Source organism: Dromaius novaehollandiae, chromosome 12, assembly GCF_036370855.1.
Source record: "Dromaius novaehollandiae isolate bDroNov1 chromosome 12, bDroNov1.hap1, whole genome shotgun sequence".
NCBI lineage: Eukaryota > Metazoa > Chordata > Aves > Casuariiformes > Dromaiidae > Dromaius > Dromaius novaehollandiae.
The window spans coordinates 15,448,500-15,467,399 of record NC_088109.1 but is presented as its reverse complement, the minus strand read 5'-3'; the positions used below and the strand labels follow the sequence as shown (position 1 = coordinate 15,467,399).

At 42.9% G+C, this 18,900-nt stretch overlaps 1 protein-coding gene and 1 long non-coding RNA gene across 3 annotated transcripts; one reads left to right on the top strand and one right to left on the bottom strand.

Annotated features, from left to right (window-relative positions):
* Positions 1–5,491: 5,491 nt before the first annotated feature.
* CCDC51 (coiled-coil domain containing 51) lies at positions 5,492–11,254 on the bottom strand. 2 transcript variants are annotated; one of them, XM_064519007.1, is made up of 5 exons: positions 11,181–11,254; positions 9,827–10,091; positions 9,352–9,698; positions 8,906–9,070; positions 5,492–7,665 (listed from the first exon to the last, which is right to left on the bottom strand). In XM_064519007.1, exons 3-5 carry the CDS (start codon positions 9,667–9,669, stop codon positions 6,889–6,891), a joined length of 1,260 nt encoding a protein of 419 aa, XP_064375077.1. In that variant the 5' UTR covers positions 9,670–9,698; positions 9,827–10,091; positions 11,181–11,254; the 3' UTR covers positions 5,492–6,888. The 2 variants fall into 2 exon arrangements, with proteins under 2 accessions (XP_064375077.1, XP_025948923.2); XM_026093138.2 differs by having other exon boundaries at positions 11,032–11,184.
* Positions 11,191–17,432, top strand: LOC112979177 (uncharacterized). Its single transcript, XR_003258123.2, has 4 exons — positions 11,191–11,321; positions 11,407–11,462; positions 13,792–13,879; positions 17,262–17,432. It is a non-coding gene; the product is annotated as an uncharacterized LOC112979177 (long non-coding RNA).
* The last annotated feature ends 1,468 nt before the right edge of the window (positions 17,433–18,900 follow it).

Sequence of the window (18,900 nt, the reverse complement as noted above, 5' to 3'; positions counted from 1 at the left end):
CGTGCAGAAGTGGTACAGGAGCTTTAGGTCAGAGCAAGCTCCAGGGAGGGGGGAACAGGCACTGGCCAGGTTCTGCGAAGCAGAGTTAGCTGTGTGATAAGGATGCCCATCGTTTTTCCTTCTTGGCTAGATAGAGCTACAGGGCTCAGCTCAAGACACAAGGCTTCTCTGGAAGTCAGAATCAGGCTTCCCTCCCACGTGCATTTCTGACATTTCAGAGGAACGTCGTTGGTACAAGTCCCATGTCCTGCAGTGCCTTTAAACATGTACTCCCTTTGTTACACTCCATTTGCCTCTCGCCCCCCTACCCCAAACAGCCAGCATTTTTTAAAGGAAAAAGCAGTTCTGAAAGTTTAGGGATGGTGAGCAGCCTCTAGTATCTGCAGCATTATTGTCATCCCCAAAGGATCCTTTGGGAGGGAAACACCAGCTGCTTCTCTGGGCCTTTGCTCCTTGGAGCTTTGTTATGCGGAGGAGTCTTGAGGGCTCACTGTGTGCAGAGCCCATCAGCGCTCTCATGAGGAGATGATGCCGTAGTTGCTCCTCTCCTTCCCTCCCCACACAGACAAAACTATCCTATTACCACACCCTCCAATGAATCGCTGTTCAAGTTAGAGCTCACTGTGCAGAATATTATTACCTTTTCACTAATCAGACACGTTTTAACTGCACCCCAATAACTTCCACCAAAATTCAAATTCGGTAGCTAAGTGCAAGAAACATTTTCCTTTGCTCTGACCCATTCCTGACTCAGAACACTAATCCCCTTTGTACTTCTCCAGAGCCAGTCCCAACCTGCAGCCCCTTCACTCCACTACAAAATGTCTCCAAGCTTCACTTAAAAAGCAGAAAACAGGAGAGTGCGTTGGAAAAGAGCCACCTTTCCTCCTGTGCCACGGTGGGGCTGGCGCAGGGAGCTGGCTGCAGGGTCTGCTTCAGGAGCAGGGCAACGACAGAGCTTCTGTGCACTGGAAGGACATTACAGTGCCTTAGGCCTCCTTTACGTACTTGCAGCACTCCATAGCGACAAGCATATTGTAAAACCACAGTAGAATTATACATTCCTTCTTCAGGGAGGAGTTCTGATTGCTCTCCATGAAACTCTTCTCCAGTTCTTAAAAATAAACTAGAGGAAAAGCTAGTTCTCAAATATTACACAGCTGAAAACAGTGTGACACAAAGAACAAACATTATATGAGGGACAAATTTAACTCAAATAGGCTTTGGTTTCCATTTGTTCAGAAGCTTTTTTATATATTTAAATACAGAAAGGATCCTCCTCTGTAAAAGCCCTTCTTCATGTCTGCTTCTAAGCAGGTTAGCTAAGTTTCTTACGTAACTATTATGATAATCACAAGGCTAGCAGCTGCTTACACTCCTCCTTTTGATTTCCTTCTTACTCTTCCTCCCCTCCAAGCAGGGGATGAGACAGGTTAAGAAAGTCACAAGGGATATCTGAATGTTGTCTATAGCTTCTGGAAACAGACTGCATTTAGAGCAGTAATTCAGGGACCATCAGAAGGTTGACTACATCTGCCCTATTTTAAATTTGGCTCCTTTCTAGTTTTCAGTTCATCAGGACATTTAGAAACAGCATTAAGGCTGTCACTGCTCTCATGTTGATGCTTGAAGGTCTGCTTCTGAACATGCCTTGCGTGCCGTGCAGCCTGCGCAGTGCCCAGCAGCCGAGAGCCTGCTCACGGCTGAGCCTACCTGAATGCAAACATGTGGCTTTACTCTGCAGGAGCAAAGTAAGAGACTCTCTTACCACACACCTATTTGCTCACGTCTTTCCCTGCAGAAACAGCACAACAAGATTAGGATGCTTGTGGCAATCCCTTTATCCAGGAGCTGTGTGGCTAGAGCATTTGCGCATGACACATCCAGTGTCACCATGAACAAGTTTTCCAACATCACAGATGAGGGCTTCAGCCATACAGGTCGTCACAGTCACCTCCATGAAAATCAAGTATTAAGATCTATTTGCTGAAGCAGATTACACACACCAAACTCTTAGGCAGGGTTGGGTGATGGGCACCCTGAATCAACACAGATTTTTTTTTTTAATAACTCTTGAAGCACAGGGAAGTTCCTGAGCGTTCACAATGTGCCAGTATTTAAATAAGATGATCTTTGATGGGCCAGTTAGCTTCAGGCAAACTCATAGAAAGGCCAGCGTAGGCCGCAGCCATATAAAATCAAAGGCTTACAGCATGAGTGCGCAAATCAGCAATGGCTTTATGAAAAAACAGCTTCAGAAAGTTCCCTGTATAGTATTTCAAAATTGATTGAGAAGCCACCTTACAAACTGAATTCTGAAAAATAATTACAAGATGATACTTTTAGGGTCCTACTTTCTTGCAGCAGCACATACATACATATAACTCTACATCTCTCCTGGTGCCAACACCATACAGCCCATAGTAAACAGATACTATTTTCTTAACAGAATGCTTTCTCATTCTGTTGTAGCCTACACTACAGGGTAACTTGCATTAGGATGACCTTGCAGATATCAGACAGTCCACAGACTTTCCCTCTCGCTCTCTCCCCTCTATAAAAATTAAAAAAATTAAATAGAAAGGTGGTCCTTAGAACAAAAAAGGTTGAAAACTCTTGACTGAATCCATCTTGCTTCAGGGCAGAAGCCATTTATACCTGTATCAGTCCTAGTGATGTTTATCTAAATCATTCTTAAAGACTTCCCATGATGGAAACTTCAAAGCCTTACCACAACAATAATTACCTGAACGCTTAATTCTCCTTCAAAATACAAACTGTGTCCTATCTAATGCTTAGTCCTTATAATTTTTGCTGTAGTTTAAGCCCACACCTTCTTATACTAATTACCAGTTGCTAAACACCAGAAATTGCATTTCTCTGTCTTTTTGCGAGGCAGGGCGCAAATATAACTTGCTAGCTAAAATTTGGCAGTGAAATACAGTTCTAAATAAACTATGGACAAACCAGCTTTGTCTCCCTTTTGCTAGCTCATGAATCGTATTTTGACTGCTGATCTCAATGCTGTTCCTAAACAGGGTATTTCTATCACTCCTCAGATCCATCATGAGGGAAGAAAATTTGTTTTTAGAGAGTATTCTCTAAAAGAAAGTTCTCCTTGTCTTTGCCAAACAGATGGTTACAATTACGTCAATGGGAGCACCTGCAATTTGCCACCACAATCTCAGAATGTTGGAACATTCAAAACTCAAGCATTAATAAATATGTATATACTGACTGTGACACCAAATATAACTGCTTTTATTCTGTATTCATAAGCAATATTTGATACCACCTTCATAAACGGAAGGAATGTCAAGTTTTCTCTTCAAAATGCATTTATTGTTAGAAGTCTGTACTGACCTTATTAAAAGTTTTTCCATAGCCACGAGGCTGTTTGCTTTTGAGTTAACAGTGGTTTCTTCTGGAACATTAAGTATTCAAAGCAGCCTGGGAGGGGCCAAGCCCAGACCACTGCCACTCATTTTTTTATGGTTATTGTCTATCAAAGAGCTTCCTGATGCTGTTACTGGGTTCCCTTTTCACTTATCTTCTGTTTCTTGTTCTTGGTTAACAGTCGAAATAATTTGAAATAGCACTGGCTTTCCCTGTACAACAGCACAATGCATAGGTCAGTCCCTGGCCTCACTAGCACCTGTGAATCACCATTTCTCCCAGCTGATGAGCAAGGCTGCCTGAACCTTCCTGCCCAGAGAGGACTTTGCTTACACAGAGAGCTGAGAGACCTCAGTCCAGAAGCAAAAGTCAACTATTCATTGTAAGTTGTGTTAATAACCCATAGCTATGCACTAGAGCACTGTTCTTTTACTAAAATAGCCTAGACCCATAGGTCTACAGGTCATAGGTCTACAGTAGAGCACTGTTCTTTTACTTAAATAACCCAGAAGAACCCGAGCAACAAAATATTAATTTGGTCATGGCTGAATCATCAGGAAATATATACGGAGATGTCACTCTGTACACTGGGTAACTCACTGCCAATATTGCAAATACACTAATGTGAGCACTCAGATAAACACTTCACTGTACATCTGTGCTGGTTTTGTTCAAACTTGCATATTTGCTGCCCATGTTACCGTGACAGAAATTTAGCACAAAGTACTGAACAAATTATGAGCAAAGTCTGTATTAGAGTGTATACCTATATTGCCTTCAGCTAGCTCAAGGTACAGTTACCACTGATGCAACTACATCTTCTGACTTTGGAGTACACATAAGCTGAAGTACCAAAGTACATGTTTAAAACATTGCTGCAATGGAGTGATGATTAATCCAGGATTGATGAATCTGCCCTCATGGTTGTTTCACAGACACAGTTCCTAAAAGGATGCTTTCTAATTAAAATGATCATGCTGTCACTTCACATACAGGAATTTAGCAAGGAAGAGCAGAAATAAGAGAACTGTAGTAATCAGTTGCAACAGTGATTTCTGTCGGTTGTACAATACTGCACACAGAGAACCTACTCCTGAATCTTCCAAACATCGTGCAAAGGATAAGACCAGTTATTCTCATGCTGATATGTATCACACTATCCAGCTTTTCTCAGACGTCAGGCTGTGTACTTCAAGCTCTCATTCACCTCAGATTTAGTCCAGTGCACTCTAGATTATTAAATTTATTTGCTACTGTTCGCATTAACTGACTTCTTCCCACAACACTAGATAATGTTAAAGCTACCTACTGGCATACATCCTTTAAATGGGAAGAAAGTAGAACAATAAACAACCCTAGTTTTTGTACTCCTGCATTTATCATATCCAAGTTCAGCCTCACACCCCTGCTCACTCTTGATGCTACAATTCAAACAAGTACAATTCAGTGAGCAAAGTGTTCAGGTTTAGCTGCCTAACATTTAGCATTTTAAAACCAGTCAGATATATAATACATGCTTTTCAGTGATGCTGAATATCCCAAATTCAGCCACTTACCTAACAAGGGGGGTTAACTTCACATAGTCAAACTGGAAATTTTTTTTCAGAATTCTCAGTCACTACTGTTGGTCAATTGTAAATAGGATCCTTTCTACTATCCCCTCCCCTTTCATCACGTACTTGAATCTGATTTTCACCAAGCTCCTACTAGAAGGATAACCTGTAGAAACGTTTGTGAAGTGAGAAAATGAAACATCAGATTTGAAAATCTGTAATCTGTGCATGTACTTCTTGATGAAGTTAAAAATTTTTATCCCAGATCTCAATGTCTGCCATCAGTTCATATAGCTTCCCTGACAAATGCTTGCAATATACTTTAAACTCCAAATAATCAATATATAAATCAGCAGCAGTCCTCCCCCAAACACCTACCAACACCTATCAAAATTCATCTCACTTACAAATAGTGAATCATCACAGATCTTTCCTAATATGGTTTATTCAGTCATGCTATAAAAGTACCTAATGATTTCAAATAAGGTTGATGCCTCACAGAGCAAGTGTCCCTGTCCCAAAGATCTCACAGTGTTAAGAGCTCACAATCAAAACCTCAATCTCTTTTAATCTGTTTACTGGGCAGAAGTAGAAAAGGCTGACAGAAAAATAAACATAGCAGACTGTATACTAAACACAACTTAGTCACTCTGAAATGCCTACACAAGGGCATTACAGCATGAAGCGAGGTCGTCTGTCCTTCCTCTGCAACAGTTTCACGCAAGTACTAAATAGAGCAGGGGTTCCAAATTTGGATTGCTTGTCTGCTACCATCATAAGAGGAAACTGTATTTTATCACTGCGATACAAACAACTTTGTTCTGGGCTTTGTGCAGATACTGATGCTTAGCTGATTAGACTGTTTTTCTTCAATTGGCCATTGCTCATCCCCTCCAGAAAAGGCAGGCAGCTGAACCTTTATTTTTTTTCCAAATATTATTTTGGAGTAGTTTGCATAACACTATTGCCACTAATGTACCAGCTTAAGAGCACCTGCTGTGAAGAAGCATTTCAATTTCCAGACAGGACAGTAACTGAAAATGAATGAGAACTGGAGAATGTTCCAAGAAGAGACACTGGAAGGGATCAGAAAGCGACTGTTCCCTAGAGGATTACTGAAAGCACAAACTAGCCAGTGAGTGATGGGTCAATGAGGCTGCAGGGAAAGGACAGAATCAGCCCGCATCTGCAGAAGGATCATCATCTTACACATCTCTTCTCTCTCTTTCCATGCCTGTAAGCCTTAAGGACACAGAGCTATCAATAAGGAATGGCTGAAGTTCCAGAAATGCTTTTGGACACATGACAAATAGCCTTAGGAAAGAGCTACTATATGTATTTTAAACGCATCATGTGGCTGCACAAACACGTCTCATGGTAACTCCAATCCTTCCTTGTCCATATGATCCTTGATGTTTGTCATATCCTATCCCTGCCCTATATCTTAAAGAAAAAAAAAAAAAAGAAAAAAAAGATATCTTCAGGGCAAATTTTTCAATCCTTTTGGTAAAGCAACTCCTAGAACTTTGTGTATGGACAAACGGAACAATTAGGAAGAAATATGGAGCAAAATTATACAGGATTTTACATAAAGCACTTAGCTTCCTGACAGATTAAAGGAATCATTTAAACAGAAAATCATGAATACAGCTCCAGAGTGAAAGTTACTGGTTTGTAAGATACATAAGACTAGATAATAAAAAAGTACAACAGTTGAAACAGCTGAATCTCCTTTGCTTGAGGGGTTAAAACCACCCAATGACGAGTATTAACATACCGTCTGTGCCAGTGGACAGACTAAGTCTTTACAAGTTTTCCAACTGTACAGAAGAAAAGCATGAGAAAATGCTAACACACATTTATTTGGACTTGTACTCTAACTACTTAGAGTGCAAGTTTACTTTTATTAATCTAGTAAGTTATGGTAATTAATTAGAAATCAGTTTCCTTTAAATATAATATAAAGTACTGGCAGAGTAAAAGCAAACATCGCGCATGTCAGTGCAGTGCTGTAAACAGAATTTCTCTTGATTTGTGTTTCCAGTCTCCGTTCTGTATCATACAATTCTAAAATCACATCTTTCACTGCAGAAGCCTGGCCCTTACCCTCCACTGAAGACCTCGGCACCACTCTTTCCATAGGTCTAGAATGAACTGCAAGTTTAACACTCTGCATTTCAGAAATCATTTGTGCTATACTTTCTTGCAGACTGCTAAACTGCTGCTGTAAATTCCCCAGACATGAACTGACTTGTTTAGTGTGGCTTAGCTGTTCTTTTAAAGGAATTAAAAGAGAATCTATTTTAAAGGAGTCATTCCTGTCTTGTCTAGCTAGCAAAACACCTTCTTTTATTTCCTGTGATGTCCTTGTCTGCAGCATGTTTTTCATGTCTGCTATGATGTCACTGAGATCCTTCTGCTGTAAGTAATAGCTGGAGGCCTGTTCTTTGATGGCTTCTTGTAGACTTATTGGGCCCTTCTGCGCTTCAAGCACCAAGACTTTTAATTCTTGTAGCCTCACTCGATTAACATAGGTGGAACCAAGAACACCTATAATGGCTCCCAGTACAGAACCAATAATGGACCAGTTCTTTGTTTTTTCAGCTCTTGTTCGCTCTTTCTCGTGACTTTCCCTTACAGCTGCAGAGAAGAGAGAGAATTTTTCTCGCTCAGATTCTTCTGCATTTAAATAGGCAGCTCGGTGTCTCTTCTCTTCCTGCAAGAAACACAGTGAGTTGAAGGAGAAGGTGTAACGTGAAGCTATAAATTCTGTATTTACAAAAGAAACAGTGCAGATGAAAGAGTGGAAGTGAAGCACATTCATTAGTTTTGTTTCAGCAATTTTCCTTTTATTGTGGGATTTTTTTTTTTTTTTTTGCTATGCTACTTAAGTCAGTGAGACACTATTTTCAGTCAAAACTGAGAAACAGAGAAGGTCATCAAGAATTACAGCTGGAGATTCTCTACACAGGAACCTGCCACATGCTGATGACAGGAAAGTGGTGTGAGCAGACAAGGTCCTTCTCTCTCTGTCCCAATGCTTTCACTCCCCATAATGCCTTTGTCACACTTCTCCCTTTCAGTTCGGTTCAGTTTTACCTTTGCTTATAATCACGCAGAGCTTCACTCTTCTTGGGGTCTCACCCACCTGATCCGTTACCTAGACAGCTACTTTTGGTTCTCTTCTGATGCTCTGCACATTGATCCAGAAGCTCCATTTAGCTCAGGCCTGTGCACCCCCGCCTTGCCTGAGCTTTCTCAAAGGTGCACCTGTTTGCAGGCCTGTTCCCTCCGGCTCCCAAAGTATCGTTTGGATTTCCTGGACTGAGCTTGGCCTTGACTTGCTTGCTGTTGTCTGGTGATTGCCGGACTGTCGCTGGAGCCTGCTCCTGCTGCCAACCCTGCTCTGCTCATGCAGCGCTGGAGCTGCAGGACAGTGCCCTGTTGGTGAGGGCGCTGCTCCTGCCTGCACCATGGTCAACTGCAGCTCCCTGCTCCCCTTCCTCACAGAGCAGCATCTCTCCTGCTGCTCCCTGACAAGGGCTTCATTAAATTGCCTGGGCATTGCAGCCAGATAGAAGGCAGCTGAGAGAGTTTTTCATGGATTAACAACCAGGAATTAACTTTTCTCATCACCTAGAGGAACAATTCACTGAATCCCAGCTTTTTAATCGACTACCCATGTACCTGTCTCCACTCAAACAATTAATTTTCTAGGCTCACTATCTTCAGCTTTCTTCTCCAAACTTACTACTATATTTTAACATTAGCATACAATTTGCATACTAGACTCAATCATCTATAATAATTACTTCAAGCAAAACAAGATCATTAGAAATTAACTCACACCACTGTATTTCAAAATTGAATTTCATCCGCAAAAACAGTCACTAGTGAGGAAGCATAACACATGAATTTTCATCCTATTAGCCAGTGCTCAAGTATGAACAAATTACCTGCAGCAACTTGTGTTCCAGAGTAGCCAGTTCTAAATACTGGATGTCATCCCGAGAGACCCTGTCTAAGCGGTCCCGAATTTCCTTCAGTTTAATTTGTTGGGCTTCTACATTTTCACGAGCCTCTCGTACTATCCCTCGAGCTATCATAAAGATATTTTCAGCCTGAGAAGAGAGATTATTTATTTTAGAGTCTTATTACCATACAGATCTAAAACGCTGATTATGTGCATTTGGAAGAAAAAAAACCTACATCAAAATCTAGGGGATAAAATACATTTACTAATGTGCATGGGCTGGAACACATTTATGGTGTCTACATAGCCAGTTAAAGCAGAAAAGATACACGACTCTGTTTGGAAGCTCTTTTTTGCCTCACAGCCAGCAATTAGATTTCACATAGTTTAATTCATCATTTTAAATTTCCAGATTTCCTCTGTATTTACCTGTGTCACTTTTCCCTGAGCCTCTCGAACTTCATTAAGACCAACAAACTCTTCGTATCTGTCCCACCAACTCTTGCATGTTGTGGATATTTTTTGAAGGGATTTTCTTCCCATAATGGTCCCAGCTTCTGTCAGCCGATTAAGAAGACCCATGGCCATTTCTGTTGCAGACTTGGTTTCGGGCCTTTTAGGTGTTGATGAACAGTAAGTCCGTACTATGCGTAAATTCATTGTTTGACTCCGTTTTACCAAAGAATGGTGATACTGCAGGCCACTTGACACTGAGGACACACTTGATTTATATTTCATTGGCCCCATGTCTTGAATTTAATTACTAAATAAAAGTGCTACAAAGATGTAGAAGGAAAAAAAAACTTGTAAGTGGTAAATATCACCTAAAACTAAACATGCAAGCTAAAATTAAAGTAAAATTGAAGAATGGCTAAATCATCATGAGTTTGACACCATTACTTACCCTAGTGAACTTTCCAGGATTTTCAGCAAAAGGCAGTTCTGCCACAGATTCCTGCTTTTCTCACGTTAGTAAGTACTTCCACCATGCCTTTTGATTACTAATTCACTCACCGCATCCTGACTGGTGCCCATGTGCAGAACCAGTATCAGCAGGAGTAGCTTCACAGTAACACAATGCTTAAGCCCCAAAAGTGCTTCCCGCATGAATTCCTGCTATGTGTTTTCATACTTCGGTTTAATAGACAATGCTTCTGAAGATAACAATTCTGAAAAAGAACAGAGAGGAAAAAAGGGGGGGGAGCTTGAGAAGAAAAGAAACAGGGCTTGACCATTCCCTGTATCTTACACTCAACAGATACTGAAAGTGTCAAAGACAGAAAGACAAACACATAAAGGACAGAGTGAAAACACAAAAGTGAAACTGAACATGACAGGTTTTCCTCATGAGACTACCTAGAAATCTCAAATGTATGGAAGAGCCATAAGATCATTAGAATATCAGGCTCTGAACGCACTCTTAGAGCTGCATTTTAAAATGAGCCTAAAATTCTTGCTTTCCCTGCAAAAACAGACTATTTACTACAGTTTAATTTCAGCATTGCAGTTGTAAATAAGATTTAAATTTTCCACTTAGTGTGTTCCTCTAAACATTTTAAGTGGGAAAACTTTGAAACAAGGTTTTAGCTGAAGTTTGTGTACGACTGCATTAAGTTTTGACTAATATAAGAACGTGAATAGTTTGAAAAAGGCTTGATACTTGGTGCACAGATTTTTTTAACAGGTTTCTATGTTAATTTGGACTTCCATGTTAATTTTGACTAACGACACTCAAGTATGTGCAGAGAGAAGCATCTCGGCTGGAAAGGATTTTCCCTGCTGGATGGCACGTTTGATCAGCTTTTATCCGGATCTGGAAAGCCATGGGTCCCTTCCCGGTTATATACTTCAAACAAATAATAGTAACAATGAACAACAGCGCTGTGAAAACCTGACCAGTTGTCTCACACTTAACAACAGAGTAGACCAAAACCACAACGCCACGGAAACGTTATCTTTTCTCCCAGCACCGCTCCTCCGTCCGACCGCGGTATCACCCGCACGCTCTCACCCCACCGTTGTAACACCCCCAGCCCCTGCTGCAGGCCGCGCACTAAAGCCGCAGCTCAGCTCTGCCGCTTGGAGACGCGCGGATTTCCCTCTCCTCACCGCGCTGCGGCACCGGTCAGGCCACCGCGCCGGGACAGCGGGAGCAGGGAGAGGCGGCGAGGCTTGAGGGGGGTCTCCGTGCAGACGGTTGTGGACGACCTTTCCCCACAGAAGCACCCATTCCGCTGTCGCCGCCGCCCCCCGCCTACCTGCCCGCGCGGCGCCCGCGGCGGAAGCGGCGGCAGAAGCGCTACGGCGGCCGCGCGGCGCCAGCCGGAAGCGGTGGGGTGCGCGCGCGCGCTGGGGGCGCCGGCAGCGCGGCGGAGCGGGCGCCATGTCGGGCCGAGAGGGTAAGGGCGGGCCGCACCGGCAGGGTCCCGGGCGCCGCGGCGGCCCCCCGCTCCCGTGGCTTTACTGTCTCGTCTCTCTTTGCAGGCGGCAAGAAGAAGCCGCTGAAGCAGCCGAAGAAGCAGTCGAAGGACCTGGATGAGGTAGGGCCCCGCCGGGGGCGGTGCCGAGCCGGGACCCGCGGCGGCTCCGGCCTTTTTTTTTGGGGGGGGGGGGGGGGGAAGGCGCCTTCCTTCCCTGCCTTAATTCCGCCTCAGCGAAGCTTCCTACGGGAATGCCGTTTTTGCGAGCTGTGAGGCGCTGCGTTAGTAACGCCACGGAGCGCTGAGGGCTCGGCCCGCGCGTTCGTGCCGGGGCCCGCGGCGGCGGTTTCCCGTTATTTTTGCTGACGTCCCGCTGTGTTCCTGGTAGAGGCACCGTGCCGGCTCGCGGGGGAGGCGGATGCCAGCGGGAAGGCCGAGGTGGCCTTGCTAAAGGAGCAAGCCGCGATCTGAAGTGTGACGAATTAACACGGTCCTATGAAGCTAAGATAGGATAGGAAAGCAATGGATTATCGAGTAGTTTAGTTTAAAAATACTTTAATGTAGTGAATCTCATACTTAGAGATTGATAACGGCTTAGAGAATGGGCTTAAGCTGTTACTTCAGAGAATCGTGAAGGATAGATGAGGCACCAGTGGCTGGAAGAGAACAAATATGATGCCCCTTTGAAAAGGGAAAAGAAACCTATAGCTGTGTAAATGAGTTTACCCTCGTTCCTAGAGAGATATTACAACCAAGTTGGTTTACAAGCATCCAGATTGCAATAACATAATGAGGAATAGCCAGTATGGATTTTAATAAAACTGTGGCAAACCAAAGCAAATTCTTTTTCTATAGTGGGGAAACGCTATGCACGGGGGAAGAAAAACAGTAGATATGAGGTTCTAGATGCTAACCCACATAACGTTCTCTAAAGCCGGTTAGGAACGTGTTCTAGAAGGGCTTAAAATGATGCAGGGTGAGCATGCGACTCGCTGGAATGTCACACTCTAAAGGCAGTTACTAACAATTTAATGCCTGACTATGAGGATATATTGAATAGGATTTTGCAAGATTTTGTTTTGGATCAGATTCTACTAACATTTTAATTACTGATTTGGTTGGCTGACTAACTTACTGACAACGCTGCTTATTCTCTGGGTAGACAACAGAAAATTTGGAGGGGCCACAGGCCATGAGAGATTAGTGTTCAAAGTAATCTTAACAAATTGGAGAAAACTTGAACAAAATCTTGATGTATTTAGTCAAGCATATGTGCTAAGTGCCTTTCCTTGGTAAGAATAATAATCTTGTAAAATGCAGAGAGAATGACTGGCTAAACTGCAGGTCTGCATGATCTAGATCATATTAGACTGTGAGACTTGGACCATACCTTAGACAGTACTGTTAGAATATGAACCAGTAAAATCAGGTGTTGCAAAAGAAAAAAAATGATACAAGATGTCTGAAAAAAGCTTCATGTGTCAAACATAGAACGTAATTTTTTTTTCCTCTCAGTACTGCGAGCAAATGTGGGCATCACGTTGTATGTTTTTTTTTTTTAAAAAAAAAAGTGGATGAATGGGAGAGAATGATTTACTAGGAAAGGCATTAGGCTACAGAAGAGAAACCCAAGGAGAAAATGTGCAGAGAGAAGCAGCATATTCTGTTGTGTGTGACACAAATAGAAGAAATAATAGGCTTATATGTAGCAAGGGAAGCTTTAGATTAAAGAAGAGGAGATCTTTCCAATTATAAAGGCAGTTGAGCCCTGGACTAGGTTCATGAGAAATCTATAGAATCTCAGTTGTCTAAGATACTCAGGTTAGTTGCCCAAAAATCCTGCGCGCCAAGCAAGAGGACTAAAGTCCCTTTCAGCTTTGTTGTCTATGAAGAATGTTTATCTAAAGGATCGAGTATGTCTCAGCTCTGCTGAATTCTGGAGGCTGTTCTAGCAGGGATGTTCAACAGCTGACTCGCATGTAGGATTTATCTGCAGTCTCATTACTTTTCTTGGAATTAGTGGGGGATAAATTATACAAATTTATTAAAGAGTCTTTATAGGAAAACTGCAAAAATAGTAACATTGTGGAAGGACTTCTAAAAATACTTTTGAGGTAAAAGTAACTCTATTTAACCCTAATTTTATTGTTAATGCTCATGTGCTAGGTTCCTAGTGTCAGTGGTAGCATATTAATGAATGGTTTTAGTGTACATATCTGTCACTCAGAAGGCAGAATAAGATAATGGTGTGGGAAATGATACTTCTTTAATATCAGAAAGATGCACCCAGAATTAAAGCTCTGTGTTCTGGTACAGCAAAAAAAAACTTTCACAGTTCTGAAAGGTCTTCCATATTTAATAGTATGCGCCCATCTTGCTTGTTTAGTGTGTTAGGTTTTTGTTGTTCTTGAGAGAAGATGTTAACAAACACTGTTGTTCTTTTCTTTAGGCAGATCTGGCATTTAAACAAAAGCAGAAGGAGGAGCAAAAGAAACTTGAGGAGATGAAAGCAAAAGCTGCTGGAAAAGGGCCCCTCAGTAAGTGAGGTGCCATAATGATAGGAAAAATTGAGGGGCTGGCTGGCTTCAAAAATTTAATGTTTTTTTCTTGATAAACATAAAAGGCATGCACCTTTAAGTTATTTAACATACATCATTAACTTGATGGCAGCTGCAGACGATAAGTAACAAATGGTGGCTATTTTTTTTCCCTTAATTTTTGATTATGTAGTTTCACCACCAAATCACTGATACAAGCTCTGGTTTAACAGGTACAACAGTATGCAGTATGTCTGGCAAGCTAACTTCTTCTTGGGGGGTGGTGCAGAGGCATTTCTGCCCTTCCTTTAGTACACTCAGTCTTTCCTTTCCAGATATATTAAGAAACACACAGGCTTTGCCACAGTCCTAAACGTTTAACAAATCCGGTCTTTGTTCTCTTAGAGGATGATTTTTTTCCACGAGCAGAAGATTCCTGGCAGAAAAAAACCTGTGACTTGTAACAGTCTGGCTTCAACTGTTTTGCCTAAGTGACTGTAAAATACACTCTATCACAGAACGTGTTGCCAAACTCTGTTTCTATGCAGCTCTGGCATATAGCTGTATGTCTGCAGTGCATAGAGTTCACGCAGAGAAACTACTTCAGGAGGAGATGTGATGAAGTATGCCTGTCCACATCAGTCAGAAGCAAGGCAGAATGTCACAAATGCTGTAGTGGTTCAGACTGACGGTCCACCTAGACTAGTCTTTGTCTCGAACAGCAGGAGTAGGAGATGCTTTTAACCAAGAGCATACGAGTGTGTCCGCTTGCCTTGTACTCCATCATTCACTATTAGGCATTAGGAATGTTAAAGGGTACATCCCTGCCTATTCGTTCGAGGTATATTTTTGACCTGTGGTCCATCAATTTGACTAATCCCTTTCTGAACCCAGTGATACATTCTGCTTCCACAGCCTTCCATGGCAACAAGTTACAGAAGTTCATTACCCATTATGTGTTTGGTTTTCTGAAAGTAAATGCTTGTTTTAGTGAGCGACCCTAATTCTGCTATTGTAGGATTTTGTGAATCATGGTTCTGTGTTCTTCTCTTCTGCCTTTACAATTTTGTAAGCCTTGATCAAATTCCCTCCTAGTCTTCTCCTCTCCATACCGAAGAATTTGAACCTTTTTGGCTTCTGTTTGAAAGCCAGCTGCTGTGCCCCCATAGCTGCCCTTCTCTGTGTCTTTACTAATCATACTACATCCTTCTTGAGATGTGGAGACCAAACTGCACTTAATACTCAAGATGTGTACACCAAGGTTTTACACAGTGGTGAAATAATGACTTCTGTACGCTTCCTCATGCCATCCAATTTTTGCTGGCTTTTTTCCTGCTGCACATTGAGATGATTTCACAGCTCTGTGATCAAGGAATGACAGCTCATTCCTGAGTTGTAACTGCTGCTTCTGAGTTCAGCATCATGTCAGCATGGTTTAAGCTTTTCTGTGCACTGTGTTGTAAGGTCCTTCTGAAATTCCTTATCATTGGTGAAGCATTTGAGTAGCCACAGGAGCTTAGCATGATCTGTAAAACTGGAGATTCAACTGTCTGCTCTGTTGTCCAGGTCACTGACAAAGATGTTCAATAAAACTTATCCCAGCACTGCTTTTTGCAGGACCCAGCTGTTGAATCTTTTCCATTCTATAAAGACCCTTAAACGTTACCCTTTGCTTCCTATTCTTTAGCAAGCTTTCAATCCCTAAAAAGTCCTAGAAGGGCCTTTCCGGCAATCCCACGGCAACTTAGTTTCCATTGCTATGGAATCTCGCCAAATGTTGTTTGAAAATATTATGTCCCCTAGATTTGCTTATCTACATGGTTAACGATACCCTCATAGAGTTCCAGCAGGTTAGTGAGGAAGGACTTGCCATCTACACAAGTCCTGTAAACATGCAAAAGACTGTTTATCCCTTTAGTTTATTACAGACTCTTTTATCTTGCCTGAAATGGAAGTTAGACTCACTGGTCTGTAGGTTTCCAGTTCCTTTCTAGTTCTTTTCTGTATTTGGGAGCTACGTGGACAGTCCATGAGTCCTCTCACATGGTGGTTGTAATGATAGTTATAGTACAGACTGTTGCAAAAAATTCATTGAGCCTTCTTTTCTGTGGCCTTACCACGGTAAACTTGTTCTGTATAGGGCATTTCAGCTGCGAGTACTTAAATATTTCTTGATAGTACTTTGCTGCCATTGTTACTCTGCCTTTTTCTAGATTGAATTTCAGTCATCTGGTCCTCATCCAATGCTTGCAAAAGCAGATAGTGAGTGTTAGGTTATTGTGTTGGCTAGACTATTCCCAAGAGGCTGAGCAAGGCAACACTGTTAGAATGACTATACTAGGGCACACGGTCTGCTGTTGCCTGCCAGCCCTTGCAGCATATCTTGCTGTAGCCCTGATATTCTTGTCTCTTTTTCTGTTAATCATATACTACACGTGCTCTAAAAAACAGCATTTACAAACTATACTGTGCTTTTTAGTGTGTTAATACATTGTGTTCTTTCACCTTGCTTTAGTCTCTTCAATGATAGGGACTACACAGAACAGATGCTCTTGTAATTCTAGTATCTGCTTCAGCAGAGCTTTGATCCCAACTGGGGACTCTGACTGCTGTAGGAATACTGATGCTTTTATTCCCATAATTGTAAATATGATTTGACAAGCAGATGATCAAGAAATCACCAAACACTATTCACTTGATTGCCTCTCTGGCAGAAGGGCAGCTATTTAACTCAAACAGAAAAGTATAGAAACAAGGACTGACTTGTGATTATTGTGGATTGGTCAGCAATTGCCCTTGAGCATGTAACTATTGCTTTCTTCCTCATATATGATGAATGAGGAGGAAAAAGCCTAAGACTTAACACGGCATTAACCAAGTTTTCTAACATATATCCTCATTTCCCTTGCACTCACTGGCTGAAATTTGTCTGTTACTGCTGTGCAGCCCAACTGCATTCAGTAGGACAGAAACAGACAATCAAATACGTATGCTAATTCAAGTTTTCTTCATTGTGATTATGCTGCTGCTAAAGAAGTAAACAATGGAGAGTATCCTCAGAGGCACGAAGGAACTGCTGAAATACTTGGCCCTTTTGTAAATCTAAGGGGTTTATTTGGTTTCCTGAGAAAGCTGGTCTCTAATGTAAAGTTATTTATTCAGCGTAAGGCATGTGTGATCGCAAACATAACAGTAACATGAAAAAACAATTCACTCGAATAGTAAGTTGGGAATATAATGCAAACAAACAGCAGTGTTGTTAAAGTTTACCAGCGGGGAAGTGAGTTTTGCAGGTAGTCTAGTGGGGAAGCAACTCTGAGGAACTAAATCTGTAGCTAAGGTGTAAAAATTGTCTAAACAGTTGTGTTGTTTCTTTTGGCAGCTAGTGGTGGAATCAAGAAGTCTGGCAATAAGTAGTTTGACCAAGCTGCTGGAAAAAGCGATCGAGTTATTCAGTGGATCTGCTGGCTTCAGAGTCGAAAAAACTCACTGTCATTTGAAAAACCTTGTACATTTTGTTTAGTCAGAATAAATCTCTTTTGTTAAGATGTCATATATTCTCTAACTGAAGGTTTTATGCTAAAAATTGCATTACCAGATTGTCCTGGAATTGAAACACTAACTGAAGGCCACGCGTGACCTTATGCAGCCTGCGTGCAGCTGCTGGTTTGGTGGTAATGTGTGAGAATAAACAAACTTCTCTTTTCTGAGAGTGAAGGTCACGGTCTGAGTGTTAAAACTGCAGAGTTTCACCGGGAGGCGCCAACGGCTCCGCTTTTGGGTTTAGTCGCAAGGAAATATTCAGTTTCAGCGCATGCGCACTGCGGCTGAGAGCGGCCACACGCGGAGGGGGCACCGCGCATGCGCGACGTGGCTTGCGCACTGCCGCCCTGGCTTGCTTACACCGCAGTGCTGCGGCCGGCCGGCTCGCACATGCGCGCTGCCGCTCGCCACGCTTTCTCCTCAGGGGCCTCACGGGACAGCGGCACCTCGCGGCGCATGCGCCAGCCGCTGGGCTGCAGGCAGAACCGCCTGGCGCGTGGGGCGCATGCGCCGCCCGTCTGCCGCAGCCCCGCCCCGTGAGCGCTGCGCTCAGCGTATGCGCGGTGCGCGGAGCCACCGCCCCTCACGGCATCTAAGCGAGCGGCGGGGCAGCGCCTCGCCTCCACGGGCCATTGGGCTCGTCGTCTCCCTGGCACCGAGCATCCCGGGAGCTGCCGGGAGCGGCGGCACGCTGAAGCAGTCAAAATAGCATTAATAAATAGCTTTGCTTTCCTCTGATACTGCTTCCTTATCTCTGGCAAAGCTCTCTTCAGCTGTGCAGCTTGTTTGCGGTGTCACTGGGTTCTGAACATCCGTAAAGATCCGTAAAGAGAAATAGGACAGTTACTAATTCAGAACAGAAAAGGGCTTGTCCCACCTCAGGTTTTGGCACATACCCTAAGTGTGTGGATGAAGCTTCCCCTTTGCCCCATCCTCCCTTTGCCCCCCCCCATAAGGACTCATCAGCCTTAGCCAGGGGCAGTAAGAGAAACAAACCATTGGATTGCCACCTTTTTATCCTTTTCCCCTTATCATATGTGAACGTGACATCAAAAATGACTTACATCTTCCACTTTCTAACACATCCACATACAGGAAACCTATGGGTGGTGTACCTTAAATACCTTGCAACTTTTAAAAAATAAATTATTTTAGTATCCATTTTGGGGGAGTTGGATCTTCCAGAAGAACACACAGTGCAATGGCCCCGTGTTGGATCACCGAAGCAGGAGCAGCTCTCTGCTCTAACACACAGCCGAGATGCTGTTCTTCCCAACCTGCAGCGACTGTTCCACAACGAATCCGGAGAGAACGGCGACAGAAGTACCCATGGGACAGTCACTCCCTCATCAAGTGATCAAGTGGGTTATGAACCAAAGTGATCACCGGGGGCATATGTATCGTTGTGAACAACGGGGGAAGGAAGGTGCACTGTCAGACACCTCTTCCATCAAGTTTCACTGGCTATAAACCAGATA

What these genes read in the sequence shown, in the direction of transcription:
- CCDC51 (XM_064519007.1), bottom strand. Translation starts at nt 9,669, where the DNA reads ATGGGGCCAATGAAATATAAATCAAGTGTGTCCTCAGTGTCAAGTGGC. An exon ending in CTCAGGGAAAAGTGACACAG is followed by an intron (nt 9,071 to 9,351) that starts GTAAATACAGAG and finishes CTCTCTTCTCAG; the next exon opens with GCTGAAAATATCTTTATGAT. An exon ending in TGGAACACAAGTTGCTGCAG is followed by an intron (nt 7,666 to 8,905) that starts GTAATTTGTTCA and finishes TGTTTCTTGCAG; the next exon opens with GAAGAGAAGAGACACCGAGC.